We start from the raw sequence: 11745 nt of genomic DNA, 5'->3' as shown, positions 1-11745 counted from the left end.
TTCTGGGAGGAGGGGGGGGGGGGGATTGGGTAGATAACGGGATCAGCAGAGGCTCCTCCTCCGAGCTTCATAACCCTCACTGCTCTGCTCTGAGTGTGTGACACTGCTGAGACCGAGGTAAGAACACTTTGATTCCTTATTCATCATGGCTGCTTTGATTTAGTCTGAAACAGTTTCAAAGCTTTCTCTGCTTTGGTTTCATTTTCGCAGCCACATTTGCAACCATTCGGGGATCTATTTTATTTTGTATATATTGTTTTTAGATGTGTCTGTCTTTGTTGATCATTTGGAGAATCAAAAAAGATCGCATCTGCTTACTTGACAAATATGTTAAAAGACACCGGTTTGGACATGTTTAAAGTGTAAAGAAGAGTGGACAAAGAACTGATGTTGGACTGTCGTCATTTTATCAACGCTTGAGTTCATGCAGTATTATCTAAAGTAAAGCAGATGTGTCGATGAGGCAATCACACACACACACACACACACACACAAACGGCGTTGAAGTGCTTTATCCTTTGTTAGTGTCATAAGGTCCTCATGAATAATGGATTGTGGATGATCGTGTGTTTATGTGTGTGTGTGCGTGTGTGTGTGTGTGTTATGTGATACGTGTAGAAAGCCCCGAGGGCCTCAGAGATGACGACTGGCTGTGTGAGGTCGACCCTGGAGCCTGAACATCGACTGATGACACAGGAGAGCAAACACTGTGAGCACAGAGCTAAATGACACAACATAGCACAAAGTACAAAATAATTGAAACATTAAATCATCATTAAGAGCTCTTTTGGTCCAATTTTCAAGGAATAAAATGCCCAGATTGTTTTTAATTGACATTGATTTTTACCTGAATGATATCTTCTCAGACAAGTCGGCGCTGGAGAGCCTGGTGGGCAGGAAGTCAGAGATGAAGGGCGTTGAAGAGGAGGGGAAGGCTCTCTGCTCAGAGGACCAGGAGGACGTCCAGAAGAAGAAACCTCGCAGGAAAGACACACCCGTCCTCAACTCTCCTCCACGTATACCAGGTCAGCACACTAACACAAAATGAGTCCAGGTTTGTGACTCTCACAGCTCCATTCTCCTCAGATAGTCTCAGAGAAGAAACCTCTCCAACCAAACATCTGTGAAGTGTGTTTTGTGTTTTCGCTGACAACCTGTCTTCCTTTCTTCAGGAGTGAGACAGCTGAAGGCGGAGAAGCAGATGGTCCACTTAGAGGACGAGGAGAAGGACTTCAAGGATTAAAGCCTGGATTTAACTTCTATTTTCTTGTCAATAAATGTTTACAGTCTTATTAAATGTTGCCTTGGCCTTAAGATTTGTTTGTTTTTTACATTTTCTGGCACCAGAAGACCAGGACAATTTCAAAAAGTGCTCTCTTCTCCCCTCTTAAATGGCTTTTATCACCTAACTGGAAGATGCCACCTGTGTTGACGGGGGTAGCTAAACGGAGCAGACATCCAAATCACACAAAATAATAAACGTACCATTAATAGAAAATCTGTAGATTATTGTTAATCTATCTCTGGGCAGCCATCCATAGCAACCAGCACACCAATGATATCTTATCATTTACTTCAAAGCCGTCTCCCCCATCTTCCTTCATGTTAAAAGTGCCCGGACTTAATGAGACACACCTGTTTGCACTTTGCTTGATTGAGCACCTGGTCCAACAACTAAAAACAAATGTATAAAACAACCGAAACAGTGCATGTCTTTAAAACCACATTAATTGATAATGCATTAAATAAACTCAAATGAAGCAAAGACAAAAACCCTGTTCATTTGGGGAAAGAGTGTCTAGTTACAAGGTAAGAATACACCCTTTTTCACAATGTGAATTTAATTGAAAAGACACAATGAGGAAGCAAACATGTGTGGTGTAAAGTCATATGAAGATCTTTACAATTGTATTTAAAGACGGGTCAAGAGTCGTCGGTTTGGTTCTGGTGCAAGAAGTACATTTCCCAAAGCCCTGTATTGAAGTAAAAATTATAATATTTGCCTTTGCCCCTACAGTACTTGATTAAATGTACTCTGTACTCCACTGCAGCTCAACACTTGAGAGAAAACTCAGATTTTAATCTCACTCTAATTTAAAAATATTAGTTGACTATCAGTTTGATTTGATATATATAAATGTGCAGCATTTAAAGTATAATACTTACCACTCCTGTCCTCAGGTATGGCTTATGTCTCACTCTGACTGCTTTTTGAAGAAAGCACACAAACTGAACTCTGCTAGGGACTCACTGGTAACACTTAGATAAATTATAAGTTAAATGAGATTGTTTGAGACAATTCAGCAGTGCCTCGATGTATTAAACCATCAAAATAAACAAACATGGCAAAAACCTACACTGAGACTGAGTTAAATTACATTAAAGAACACATTCATTTCTCCAGCGGGACAACAGAGGGAGAGAAGGGAAGGGAAAGCCTAATACAAAATGTCTTTAAATGATCAAACAGAAATAATAATTAAGAATAATAATTGGAAATTAAAATGTATTTAGCAAAAGTCATAGTTTGAAGGAGCATTTTCCAAAAAAAAGTGCTAAGTCCAAAAGAATTAGGAGCTGCAAGTAATTAAGTTGAGAGACATCTAAAAGAGGGTGGGGTTAATACATCATCAACAGTGACCTATACAAGATTGAAACTCAGCAGGAGATCTGCTGAAGTACAAGGCTATATGCAAATATGAACAAAGACCCGTCATCATGTGGTAATATCTCACGATGTGACATCACGCTGATGTACTTTAGGTCACTTTCGGCGCCGCAGGGAGATGCGCTGCAGTCTGCGGGCTTTCCCCCGGGCATCAATGGGCCGCATCTCCGTGACCTTTGACCTGACCAGCCGGTAGGAGCTGGCAGTGTAGCTCGGTCTCTTGCAGTAATGGATCAGACGACACTCAGGCTGAGGCACTGCAGAGACAGCAACATGAGAGTTAGCAAGGAAACACGCTCCAGACTTTGAGCTTTTGTGTTTTTAACAACTTCTTGCAACATCTGCAGCTTTTAAAAGTCTACAAAATGTCAGAGAATAGCCCATGTATCTTGGTTAACTCACATTTGTGTGTGTATTATTTGAATATGACAATAAAGAATGTATATAATAAGAAACTGTAATTATACTCCACAGGGTTGCAAGTAACAACCCTGCATAGAAATCTGACTTCAGTAACAGACTACAGAAGTATTATCAACAATATGTACTTGTATATGAAACCTTAATAGTGCAGGGAAGCCATGTACTAAGTCATGTTCTGTGTGAAAGCTAGTAGTCGCGTGTGTACCATTGTTCTGCTGCTTCTCCGTGTGGCCTTCAGGTTTCTTCCTGTGTGTGCTCTGAGCTCCTGCATCTGATTGTTTTTCTCCTCCCTCCTCTTTAGGTGTTGTCTCCCCCTCCCCCCCCACATCTCTCTTCCTCTCCTCCTGTCCTGTGTTGGAACTCGACTGTTTCTCCTCTTCTGTGTCTTTCTCCAGCTGGCCGCCCTCCTCTCCCTCATTCTTAGTCTTTTCTTTCAGATCTACACGCACAAACACACAAATACACCATTTAGAAATGAATACAAACATTGAGGAATTGATTGATTGATATTACTTGCAATACATAAACAGATATTAATGTGTACTCAGTTCTGCCGTTGTCTAGTATACAGTTTAAATAGCCATTATTGAAACATATATTGGAGTAACAGATATTAAAAGATAATTGTGGATACCTTTGGCTGCCTGGGCCTTCCACGTCTCCCTGTTTTGCTGAATCTCCTGGTTCCACGTGACCTTGAAGCTCTTGAAGTCCACGGTGGTCAGAGAGCAGCTTCCCTCTGAGCCCGTGCTCTTCACACTGGACTTCACACTGGACTGCTTTCCATCGCTGCAGACGATACTCTGGTCACTGTGGACAGAGTAAACAGGCATGGGCACAAAGAATCAGCCATGCACATAACACAAAGTGTAAGAGAAGCATGACTGTGGTGCTAATATATATTACAATATTTACCAACCGTACAGTAAGTGTTTGAGGGAGCCAGTATATCGTATCATTTCTAGTCTAATGGCACTACACTGACATCTAGTGTCCAAAATGTGTCTGACGTGTTATATTCGTTGTTTTTATTACATTTTTTCAGGTCTTATCGAACAACGTCAGTGTAAGGAGTGTCACTCAGAAAATGAGGGTCTTTTGTGTGTCACCTAGAGTGTCTTAATCCGTTCAACTCAGAGCGAGAGGCTTCCTCGATAAGCGGTGTCACAATCCTCTCGATCATTTCTGCCAGCACCGTGAAAGTTGGCTCCACGATGAAGTCGATGAATCCTGCAGGAAACAGAAGCCAAATCAACATTCATAGAATCAGGAACTCATTAGGATGCATCTGTATTTGTAGTGTTATTTTGTATACCTTACCAATCTGGGACTGGGCCACCAAAGTGGATTTTCGGTCACAGAGAGGAGAGAAAGGTAGACCCAGCTCTGCTTCTTTATCACCCTGAAAACAAATTCAGAAACATCAACAACACATCACTATTTTGGATTTAACCTTTAGTTTAGTTTCCTGTGTTGTGTCAATGTATGTCCTGTTAAGTTGACTCTTACTCTGAATACGTTTTGTTGATGCTGGCGGCCTTTGTTAGCCCATTTAAAATGCTAAATTAAGCTAAATGTAGGTGACAGTTAGTGGCTACCTGTCTGAAGAACTCCTCCAGCAGGGATGTGGTCCAGCGGTGATGGAGGTCCCAGCGTTTGGCGGGGTGGCTGATATCCGCAGTGTGCAGCAGCAGAGATAAGGCCTTCGGTTTGTCTATCCTGCAAATACAGTCAGTCAGTCAGTTATATAAATGAACTGACAAGCTGCTGTGCAATATCTAAAAGACAAGTACTTGATTGTGTAGCTGATGTAAAGCATGAAGTTCTGCATGGCTCTTGAAGTGTTGGTAAAGTCATGATGGCGCAAGAGGACAAGGCAGGTGATTACTAGAATCAGTAGGGTTTATCCTCTGGAGAACACTATTATTTTAAACAGATTTCACGGCAATGATGCTAGCACAGCTGAAAACCTGCCCCTCTTAACTGGTATGAATTATCACATCGAATGAGTCACAAAAATCGTCAGCCAACAAGTCCTGGCCTGTGTCGGTGTCTCTTGAGGTGAGGTGTGAAAACTCTCCTCTGATGCCACACACTGACTTGTCCAGGTACATTTTAATTGCTTTTGTCAGGTTGTGTGGTTTAGTTCAAATGAAATTACATTACAAAATGGCCACTATAACAATTAAATAGTAGTTATGAATAGTTGTATTTGTACTATGTTACATTTAAACCATAGACTGTATATGATTTAGACATATAATCCAGGTTTGGCCAAAGAATATTTTTTCTCAGGTATGGGGAATTACTCAGCTAGAGTAAAAATCATAATTCAGCTATAATACCACTTCCACAATGATATTTACTTGCTACAGCACAACACCGCTATAGTAACACAAGTAGTTATAATGGTGTTAAACCCATGTTGTGATAGTGTCAGCATCCCCACTAAGGTGTTTAAACCTTATTTAATGTCACCAAATCTGACTCCCCATAATGCAACGGTACTCACGTCTCCGGCTGCTGCAGGAAGCTCTTCATGGCTTTGATCTGCTGGAAGTGGCAGGACATGTCTGTGGCCAAAACCATCTCCACTACCAGCGTCCGCACCTCTCTGGAGGATCGGATGAAAGGAAAACATCACAACAGCAAATGGATGGATAGCCAAACAATACCTTGAATTGTGTTTGCTATTTTTCCATGACGCGACATAAGACTCTTTACACTTATGATGAAACACCTTAAATGATGACACATCACCCTCAGGTGTTAGTCCTCACCTCCAGTCGTCTTTGGAAAGATTGGTGAAGATGTTCATGTCGTCTCCGGACTGCAGGAGTCGATAGGCGGCGCTGACGTGGTAGTTCTCCAGGACGGCTCGGTCATTGTACAACATGGCTGTGTCTGACCTGCAGAGCCCACACAGTTACTTACTGAAAAATGACCAGAGACACAAATGATGCTGGGTGGAAGTTACCTGGTCTGAATATGGAAGTTATTGGTGGTCCCTGTGTGTTCAAAGTCATGGATGGCTGCTGCAAAAATGATGGCGAAGATCTCCAACTCAGTTAACCAGTGCTGAGAGAGAGAAACAGAGATTAGAGATTATATACTTTCTCAAGTGACGGAGGGAAGGACTTGTTTCCTTTTTGTTTTGAGTATTGAAAAGCTCTCTCTGCATTCCCTTCTTTAAAAAGTTTGCATCAACACTCACCACCATGCCAGTCTTGAGCAGCAGGTAGTGGATGGTCTGTGTTACATCAGCTGCATGCATCAGGTTGTGGTAAGGATTCTTGTATTTGCTGTAGCCCATCTCCAACGAGTCTACGAACGACATGAGAGCTGAAATAGGGACCTGCAAGAGACGAGACGCAACAATAAAACACGACATTTGAACCACGTATGAGTAAATAAACTAGAAAGATCACACGGAATCACCTATCTGTAGAATCTTAACTGTGCATTCATACCTTGAAACGATTGATCAGGTCGTATCTGGTGAGCAGCTCGTAGAAGACAAACTTCAGAGCGTGGTCTCCACTTGCCTCGTTCAGCGCAAACACATCGAAGGACCACATGTCCACGTGCTGGAGCAGATACACAAAGAAGTTTATTTAGAACATTTTAGTTTTTTCTGTACAAATGATTGTTATCCTTCACCTGCACAATCTATGACAATCATTTCACAATAAACAAACACATACATAAACTCATGAATACCTTGATCACAGTAATGACATTTGAGGGATAACTAAGACCAGCCAAGTTGGAGGTTCGTCGGTACATCCTGCCACACAGATATAACACACAGTCAAACACACTGACTAGTTAGTATTACTACTTCTTTTGGTTCTGTTTTATTCAATCAAATCATTTCCTATCTCTTAAACATCCAAAAAAGTGTTCTATTCCCAGAGACATTATAATAAAAGTAAACCCATCAGACCTCTCCACAAAGATGCCAGCCTGCACTGCGTGGACGATGCTTTTGAAGCGCGGCTTGTCTTCGTTGCGGCGCAGCATCAGGCCTCTCTGCCGGGTGAAGGTGGAGGCCAGCCAGTCCCGGACCTCTGAAGGCACCGTGTCCGACTGGATGTCACTCAGCTCGTCCTCCAGGTCCACCAGCCGCCTGCACGGAGACACACAAAGGCAATGACTCATACAATGTACAATTATTTGCAGGTTACTTAAAAAGCTATCATTTGACTTGATGATTTATCTAACTTTTTCTGCAGAGTAAGTGTAATTCAAAGCTGAATTCCATCGATTCAACTTTCTCTTCGTATGTAGAAAAATGGTAACTGCTATACAATAGGCACATTTGTAATGAATGCAGCAATAACCTGAGATTTAAGATTCAAAGTTGAGCTCACAGTATGTTTGGAGTCTAATTGGTTAGTGTTGCTGCGGCAACTGACACAGAAAGACTTGTTTTTGTACCTTTTTCAACAGTGTGAAGGCTGTTGTTTTTGTACACGTTACAACTTCCATGGCCCCTCTGAACTTTGCATAAAAGTACTTTAAATCATCCTGGAGTCATGAGTTATATTAATACTGAAAGGCTGAGCTGCTTGGATCTCGATGGTTTGTGTTAAAAGGTCTTGATATCTCCTCATCTAAGATTCATACAACATATATTGGGTTATCATTATTATAGTAAATTATATTAAATCCATACAGAATATAATCTTCTGAAAAGGACCATACAGCATAACGACTACTTGGATACTTTAGGTGCTCATATTTCTTTCGGGGCTTTAATAAATAATTTTTACATTGTTTTTTTTGCTGCATTTACTTACATAATGAAGGTAAACAATCAGAATACTCCTTCCCAAACTGCTGAAAAGTCTAAGTTTCGACCAATCATAATCAGTCTTAGCGACATTCAAGAGAAGAATGTCAAAATGAGGTACTTTGTTTGACACAGTTCATGTTTTCGTATGGTTTCTTGCCTTGTTTCTTCAATGTAAAGCGATTCTAGGACTGAGGCAGCGTTCTCCAGGTTCTTCTTCAGGTCGGGCACAGAAGCCTCCCCCCTCTCCAGCTGCTTCACGAGACATCTCAACCTGCAACACACACCGTCAGCAACACACCTTTATACAAACAATGCCACATGCTTTAACTTGAGTTCCTAAAACCAGAAACCTTTCACTATAATCCGTTTTACCATAACATCGCTGAATACACTCTTCTGTTCTCCCTTCTGAAACTAGTAGCCATTGTTTTCACTCTTAAATTAAAAGGCCTTTAAAATAGTAATATCTCCTCTACTAATTTCTAAAATGCATGTAGAGGCCACTTCTCACAAATAATGTAAACATATTTGTCGAGAGAATGTGTGCATCTTGAGAGAATCTCAGTGGTTTTGATGATAAAACAGTAAAATCACGTAGAAGGTGTTATTATTTGTCTCACAAAATTAATTTCACCACAAAGCAAAACACAGAACTGCTTTACAACTCCATGATTTGCCAGTTGTAACATGCAGACCCAAACGGAAATCTGATGTTTCTGTGTGTGTGTGTGTGTGTGTGTGTGTGTGTGTGTGTGTGTGTGTGTGTGTGTGTGTGTGTGTGTGTGTGTGTGTGTGTGTGTGTGTGTGTGTGTGTGTGTGACCTGATAGCAGTCCTCTCCATGGCGTCGGCAGAGTCAGGGACAGGCAGCTCGTCCGCCAGGATCTCCTCGGAGCTGCGCGGGTCTATCCCGATCCCTTTGGGTTCAGTGGAGCCGGCTTTGACAGCAGGGCAGAGTGCATTCTGGGATCGTGAGCCTGAACAGTTTTCATACAATCACTGATAATATATCTACAAATATCTAAAACAATCCAGGACCATAACTTGAAATAGAAAGGGGACATTTTTGGTGAACTCACGTGCAAAGCGAGCCAGTGGATGGCGGGTGTTTTTTTCCGATCCCTCGTTAGCAACTGGAAAGATAAGAGACATTCTTTCATTTTAAATTCTCATTTGTTCTTTAAGTATGGTGTTTAAAGGCCACAGCAACTACGAATTAAGTCATTAAAATAAGCATATACATAATACAAATACAGTGAAGTAAACATGTAAATACGTAATAACAGGATAAATATAGCGACCCAGGAGGACACCTGCCACTCCAGACCAGAAAGGATTACTGTGTGTGTGTGTGTGTGTGTGTGTGTGTGTGTGTGTGTGTGTGTGTGTGTGTGTGTGTGTGTGTGAGTGATTGGGGAGGATGAGTGTATGGCTGGAATCAGGCAGAAAAGGAGGAAATACAGCACATCCACTTCATTAGTGATAATGACTCCCTGAGCTCAGCACCCTAACAACTGACTACACACACACACACACACACACACACACACACACACACACACACACACACACACACACACACACACACACACACTAGCACCAGTCAAAGTGATGTCACATTTATGTCATCTCTTCTGGTTCCCATAGAGACAGCAGTCAGTAAACACAGACACACACTGTAAAATGACATGGCCTTCACAATTATATTTTCTGTATTATATTATCTTCAACCGATGTAATGTGTAGACACTGTTTTCATATCTGTGTGCCCGAAGTATCAGTCTATACAACTGCAGATCACGCTTGGATGTGGGAGTAATTTCAGTCTTTTCCGCCCAAATTAAAAAGAGTTTGATAACATTCATTGTCCAACTTCCTGTCCATGACCCTGACAAGGATTTCCACACAAACAACTGTGCTGCATGCAATCTGACTGCAGTAAGCCTGAACAACACCTGGTGCACAAGCTCTTTGACTACAACGTTATGCAACTAGCCTAGCACTACCTGTAGACAGGGAAATGACACAGGAAGTGAATGGTTATTGCTTTTCTGTGCATACAACCCTGGACCACGGCTGTAAAGAGGCAATTAAGTCTACTACAAGCCAGTTAATGAAGGGAAACCTGGAAAGATAACAAAAAATGAGGGGCATTGATGAGTTTTAACACTGAGGATGGGTTCAGTTGGATGGAGTTTGGTTAGAGTTCTCTTTTGGGCTGCTTTGAGCACATGGGCTCTGTCATGTTGGAACAGGAAAGGGCCAAACACAAACTATTTACACAGAGTTGGTGAAACACTTTTGTCTTAAATATCAATGTAAGCTGGAGCATTAAGATTTAATTTTCATTAGAAATAAGGAGAGGATGTACACCATTGAATAGACACAAAGGACTCTAAAGGGCCTCACAGGCTGATTCACAAGTAACTGTATATTCATACAACATCAAATTAAAAGAGGTCATTTTATGGATAAGGATAAAGTAGAAATATTAGTGATTTTGTTAAAGCTGTCAGTACAAAAGAATATTTCTTTCTCTTGAGTGACATGCGACATACAAAGAAAATTGCACTGAGAGTGAGCACCTGCAATACCATAAACCTTAAGTAAAGAACACCACCTGTTCAGCAACACACTCATGCACACACACACACACACACACACACACATCATACCCACTGTAACAAGGAGTCTCTTACCGATGGTGAAGCTGAATCCATCAATGCTGAAAGTGGCACTCCGACACTTTTTAATCCCCTGTTTTTTAGATGTTGGCTGTGTCATTGTGGCTCTTGGTGTGTGCTGCTCTGCTCTCTCGGAGGCTGTGTGTTCAGAGAGATGTTTCCCAGGAGAGGCTGAACAGGAGGCTGTTCCCTCTGCTGGCTGTAACCCTGGCAGTGCTCGTAGTCCCGCTGGAGGCTGACGGTGCTGTGGAGCTGTGAGCTGCCGTGTTCAGGAGGAATGCTGGCCTCCTCCGCCCCTCCTCCTCTTCCCTGCTCTTCATCTCTCAAGGCCACTGTGATCCTGCAACAGCACCTACAATGGCAACTCTCTCCAGTTTCTCTCCTTAATATATGTATTGGTGCATTTCCGGTAGAACACTTCCAATATGGCCTGCATTTTGTTGTACATTTTATCTCGTGAATGTGACAAGACACTGGATCTCGTGCAGAACAACTTGTACAGATTTGTTCTTTTGTGCCATGTAGGAACTATGAAAGAGAATGTGTGGTCATGACCATTTTTTTCTCACACTCAGAATAAGGTACAAAGAAATTCTCATGTATCCCTGACCTATTGTACAATCATTTACAGATGGTTTGCTTTTATCTACAGGGGAAAAACATTCATTTCACAAGAAATCCTAATGCTGTCATCTAAATACAACTCACCATTGTATCGTCATCATCATGGCTGCCAGATTACTGGGAGATTTGGGGAATTTTATGTCTGTTATCGGCATATTTAGGCACAAACCTGAACTCTGTATCACCTCAAGTCTGTCATTTTGTTAAATGAGGTGTTCCTGTACTCCAAGACTCAGAAGAAATGCTTTATTGGGACAAATGTAAGATGGACAGTATAGCCAAAGTGTCAATGTAATTTAAAATTCACAATTGTTGTGAGGCACCAGCTTTAAAATTAGGTTGTCAGAGTGAAAGTCATGCAGATGTTTCAGTAGTGGAAACATTTATTAAGCAAACATACTGAACAGATCCTCAACGAGCTGATTGGAAGAAGTGAAGATGATGTTACTCTTGTCGGGGATGATTGATTCCAGGAAATGAAAAACAGTTTGCCTGATTGAGTCCCGAGAAAGGACTGACGGTCATTGTAGCCTTCAGCAGGGTCAAGTTA

General features: G+C 41.6%; 2 protein-coding genes across 2 annotated transcripts; one reads left to right on the top strand and one right to left on the bottom strand.

Annotated features, from left to right (window-relative positions):
- Window positions 1-22: 22 nt before the first annotated feature.
- Window positions 23-1314, top strand: ppp1r17 (protein phosphatase 1 regulatory subunit 17). The gene is made up of 4 exons (XM_034149259.1): window positions 23-117; window positions 619-709; window positions 867-1025; window positions 1173-1314. The coding sequence occupies exons 2-4, from the start codon at window positions 640-642 to the stop codon at window positions 1241-1243; spliced, it is 300 nt and encodes a 99-aa protein (XP_034005150.1). The 5' UTR covers window positions 23-117; window positions 619-639; the 3' UTR covers window positions 1244-1314.
- A 1255-nt stretch (window positions 1315-2569) lies between these two features.
- On the bottom strand, window positions 2570-10671 carry pde1ca (phosphodiesterase 1C, calmodulin-dependent a). The gene is made up of 17 exons (XM_034148837.1): window positions 10587-10671; window positions 8967-9020; window positions 8711-8864; window positions 8047-8160; window positions 7038-7220; window positions 6812-6878; window positions 6562-6678; window positions 6306-6446; window positions 6069-6169; window positions 5872-6000; window positions 5604-5705; window positions 4690-4810; window positions 4412-4493; window positions 4201-4321; window positions 3726-3901; window positions 3297-3530; window positions 2570-2925 (listed from the first exon to the last, which is right to left on the bottom strand). The coding sequence occupies exons 1-17, from the start codon at window positions 10669-10671 to the stop codon at window positions 2765-2767; spliced, it is 2142 nt and encodes a 713-aa protein (XP_034004728.1). The 3' UTR covers window positions 2570-2764.
- Between the last annotated feature and the right edge of the window lie 1074 nt (window positions 10672-11745).

The sequence above is a fragment of the Trematomus bernacchii genome, unplaced genomic scaffold, assembly GCF_902827165.1.
Source record: "Trematomus bernacchii unplaced genomic scaffold, fTreBer1.1, whole genome shotgun sequence".
Taxonomy (NCBI): domain Eukaryota; kingdom Metazoa; phylum Chordata; class Actinopteri; order Perciformes; family Nototheniidae; genus Trematomus; species Trematomus bernacchii.
The sequence above is the reverse complement of the archived record's forward strand: the minus strand, read 5'-3'. Positions and strand labels throughout refer to the sequence as shown.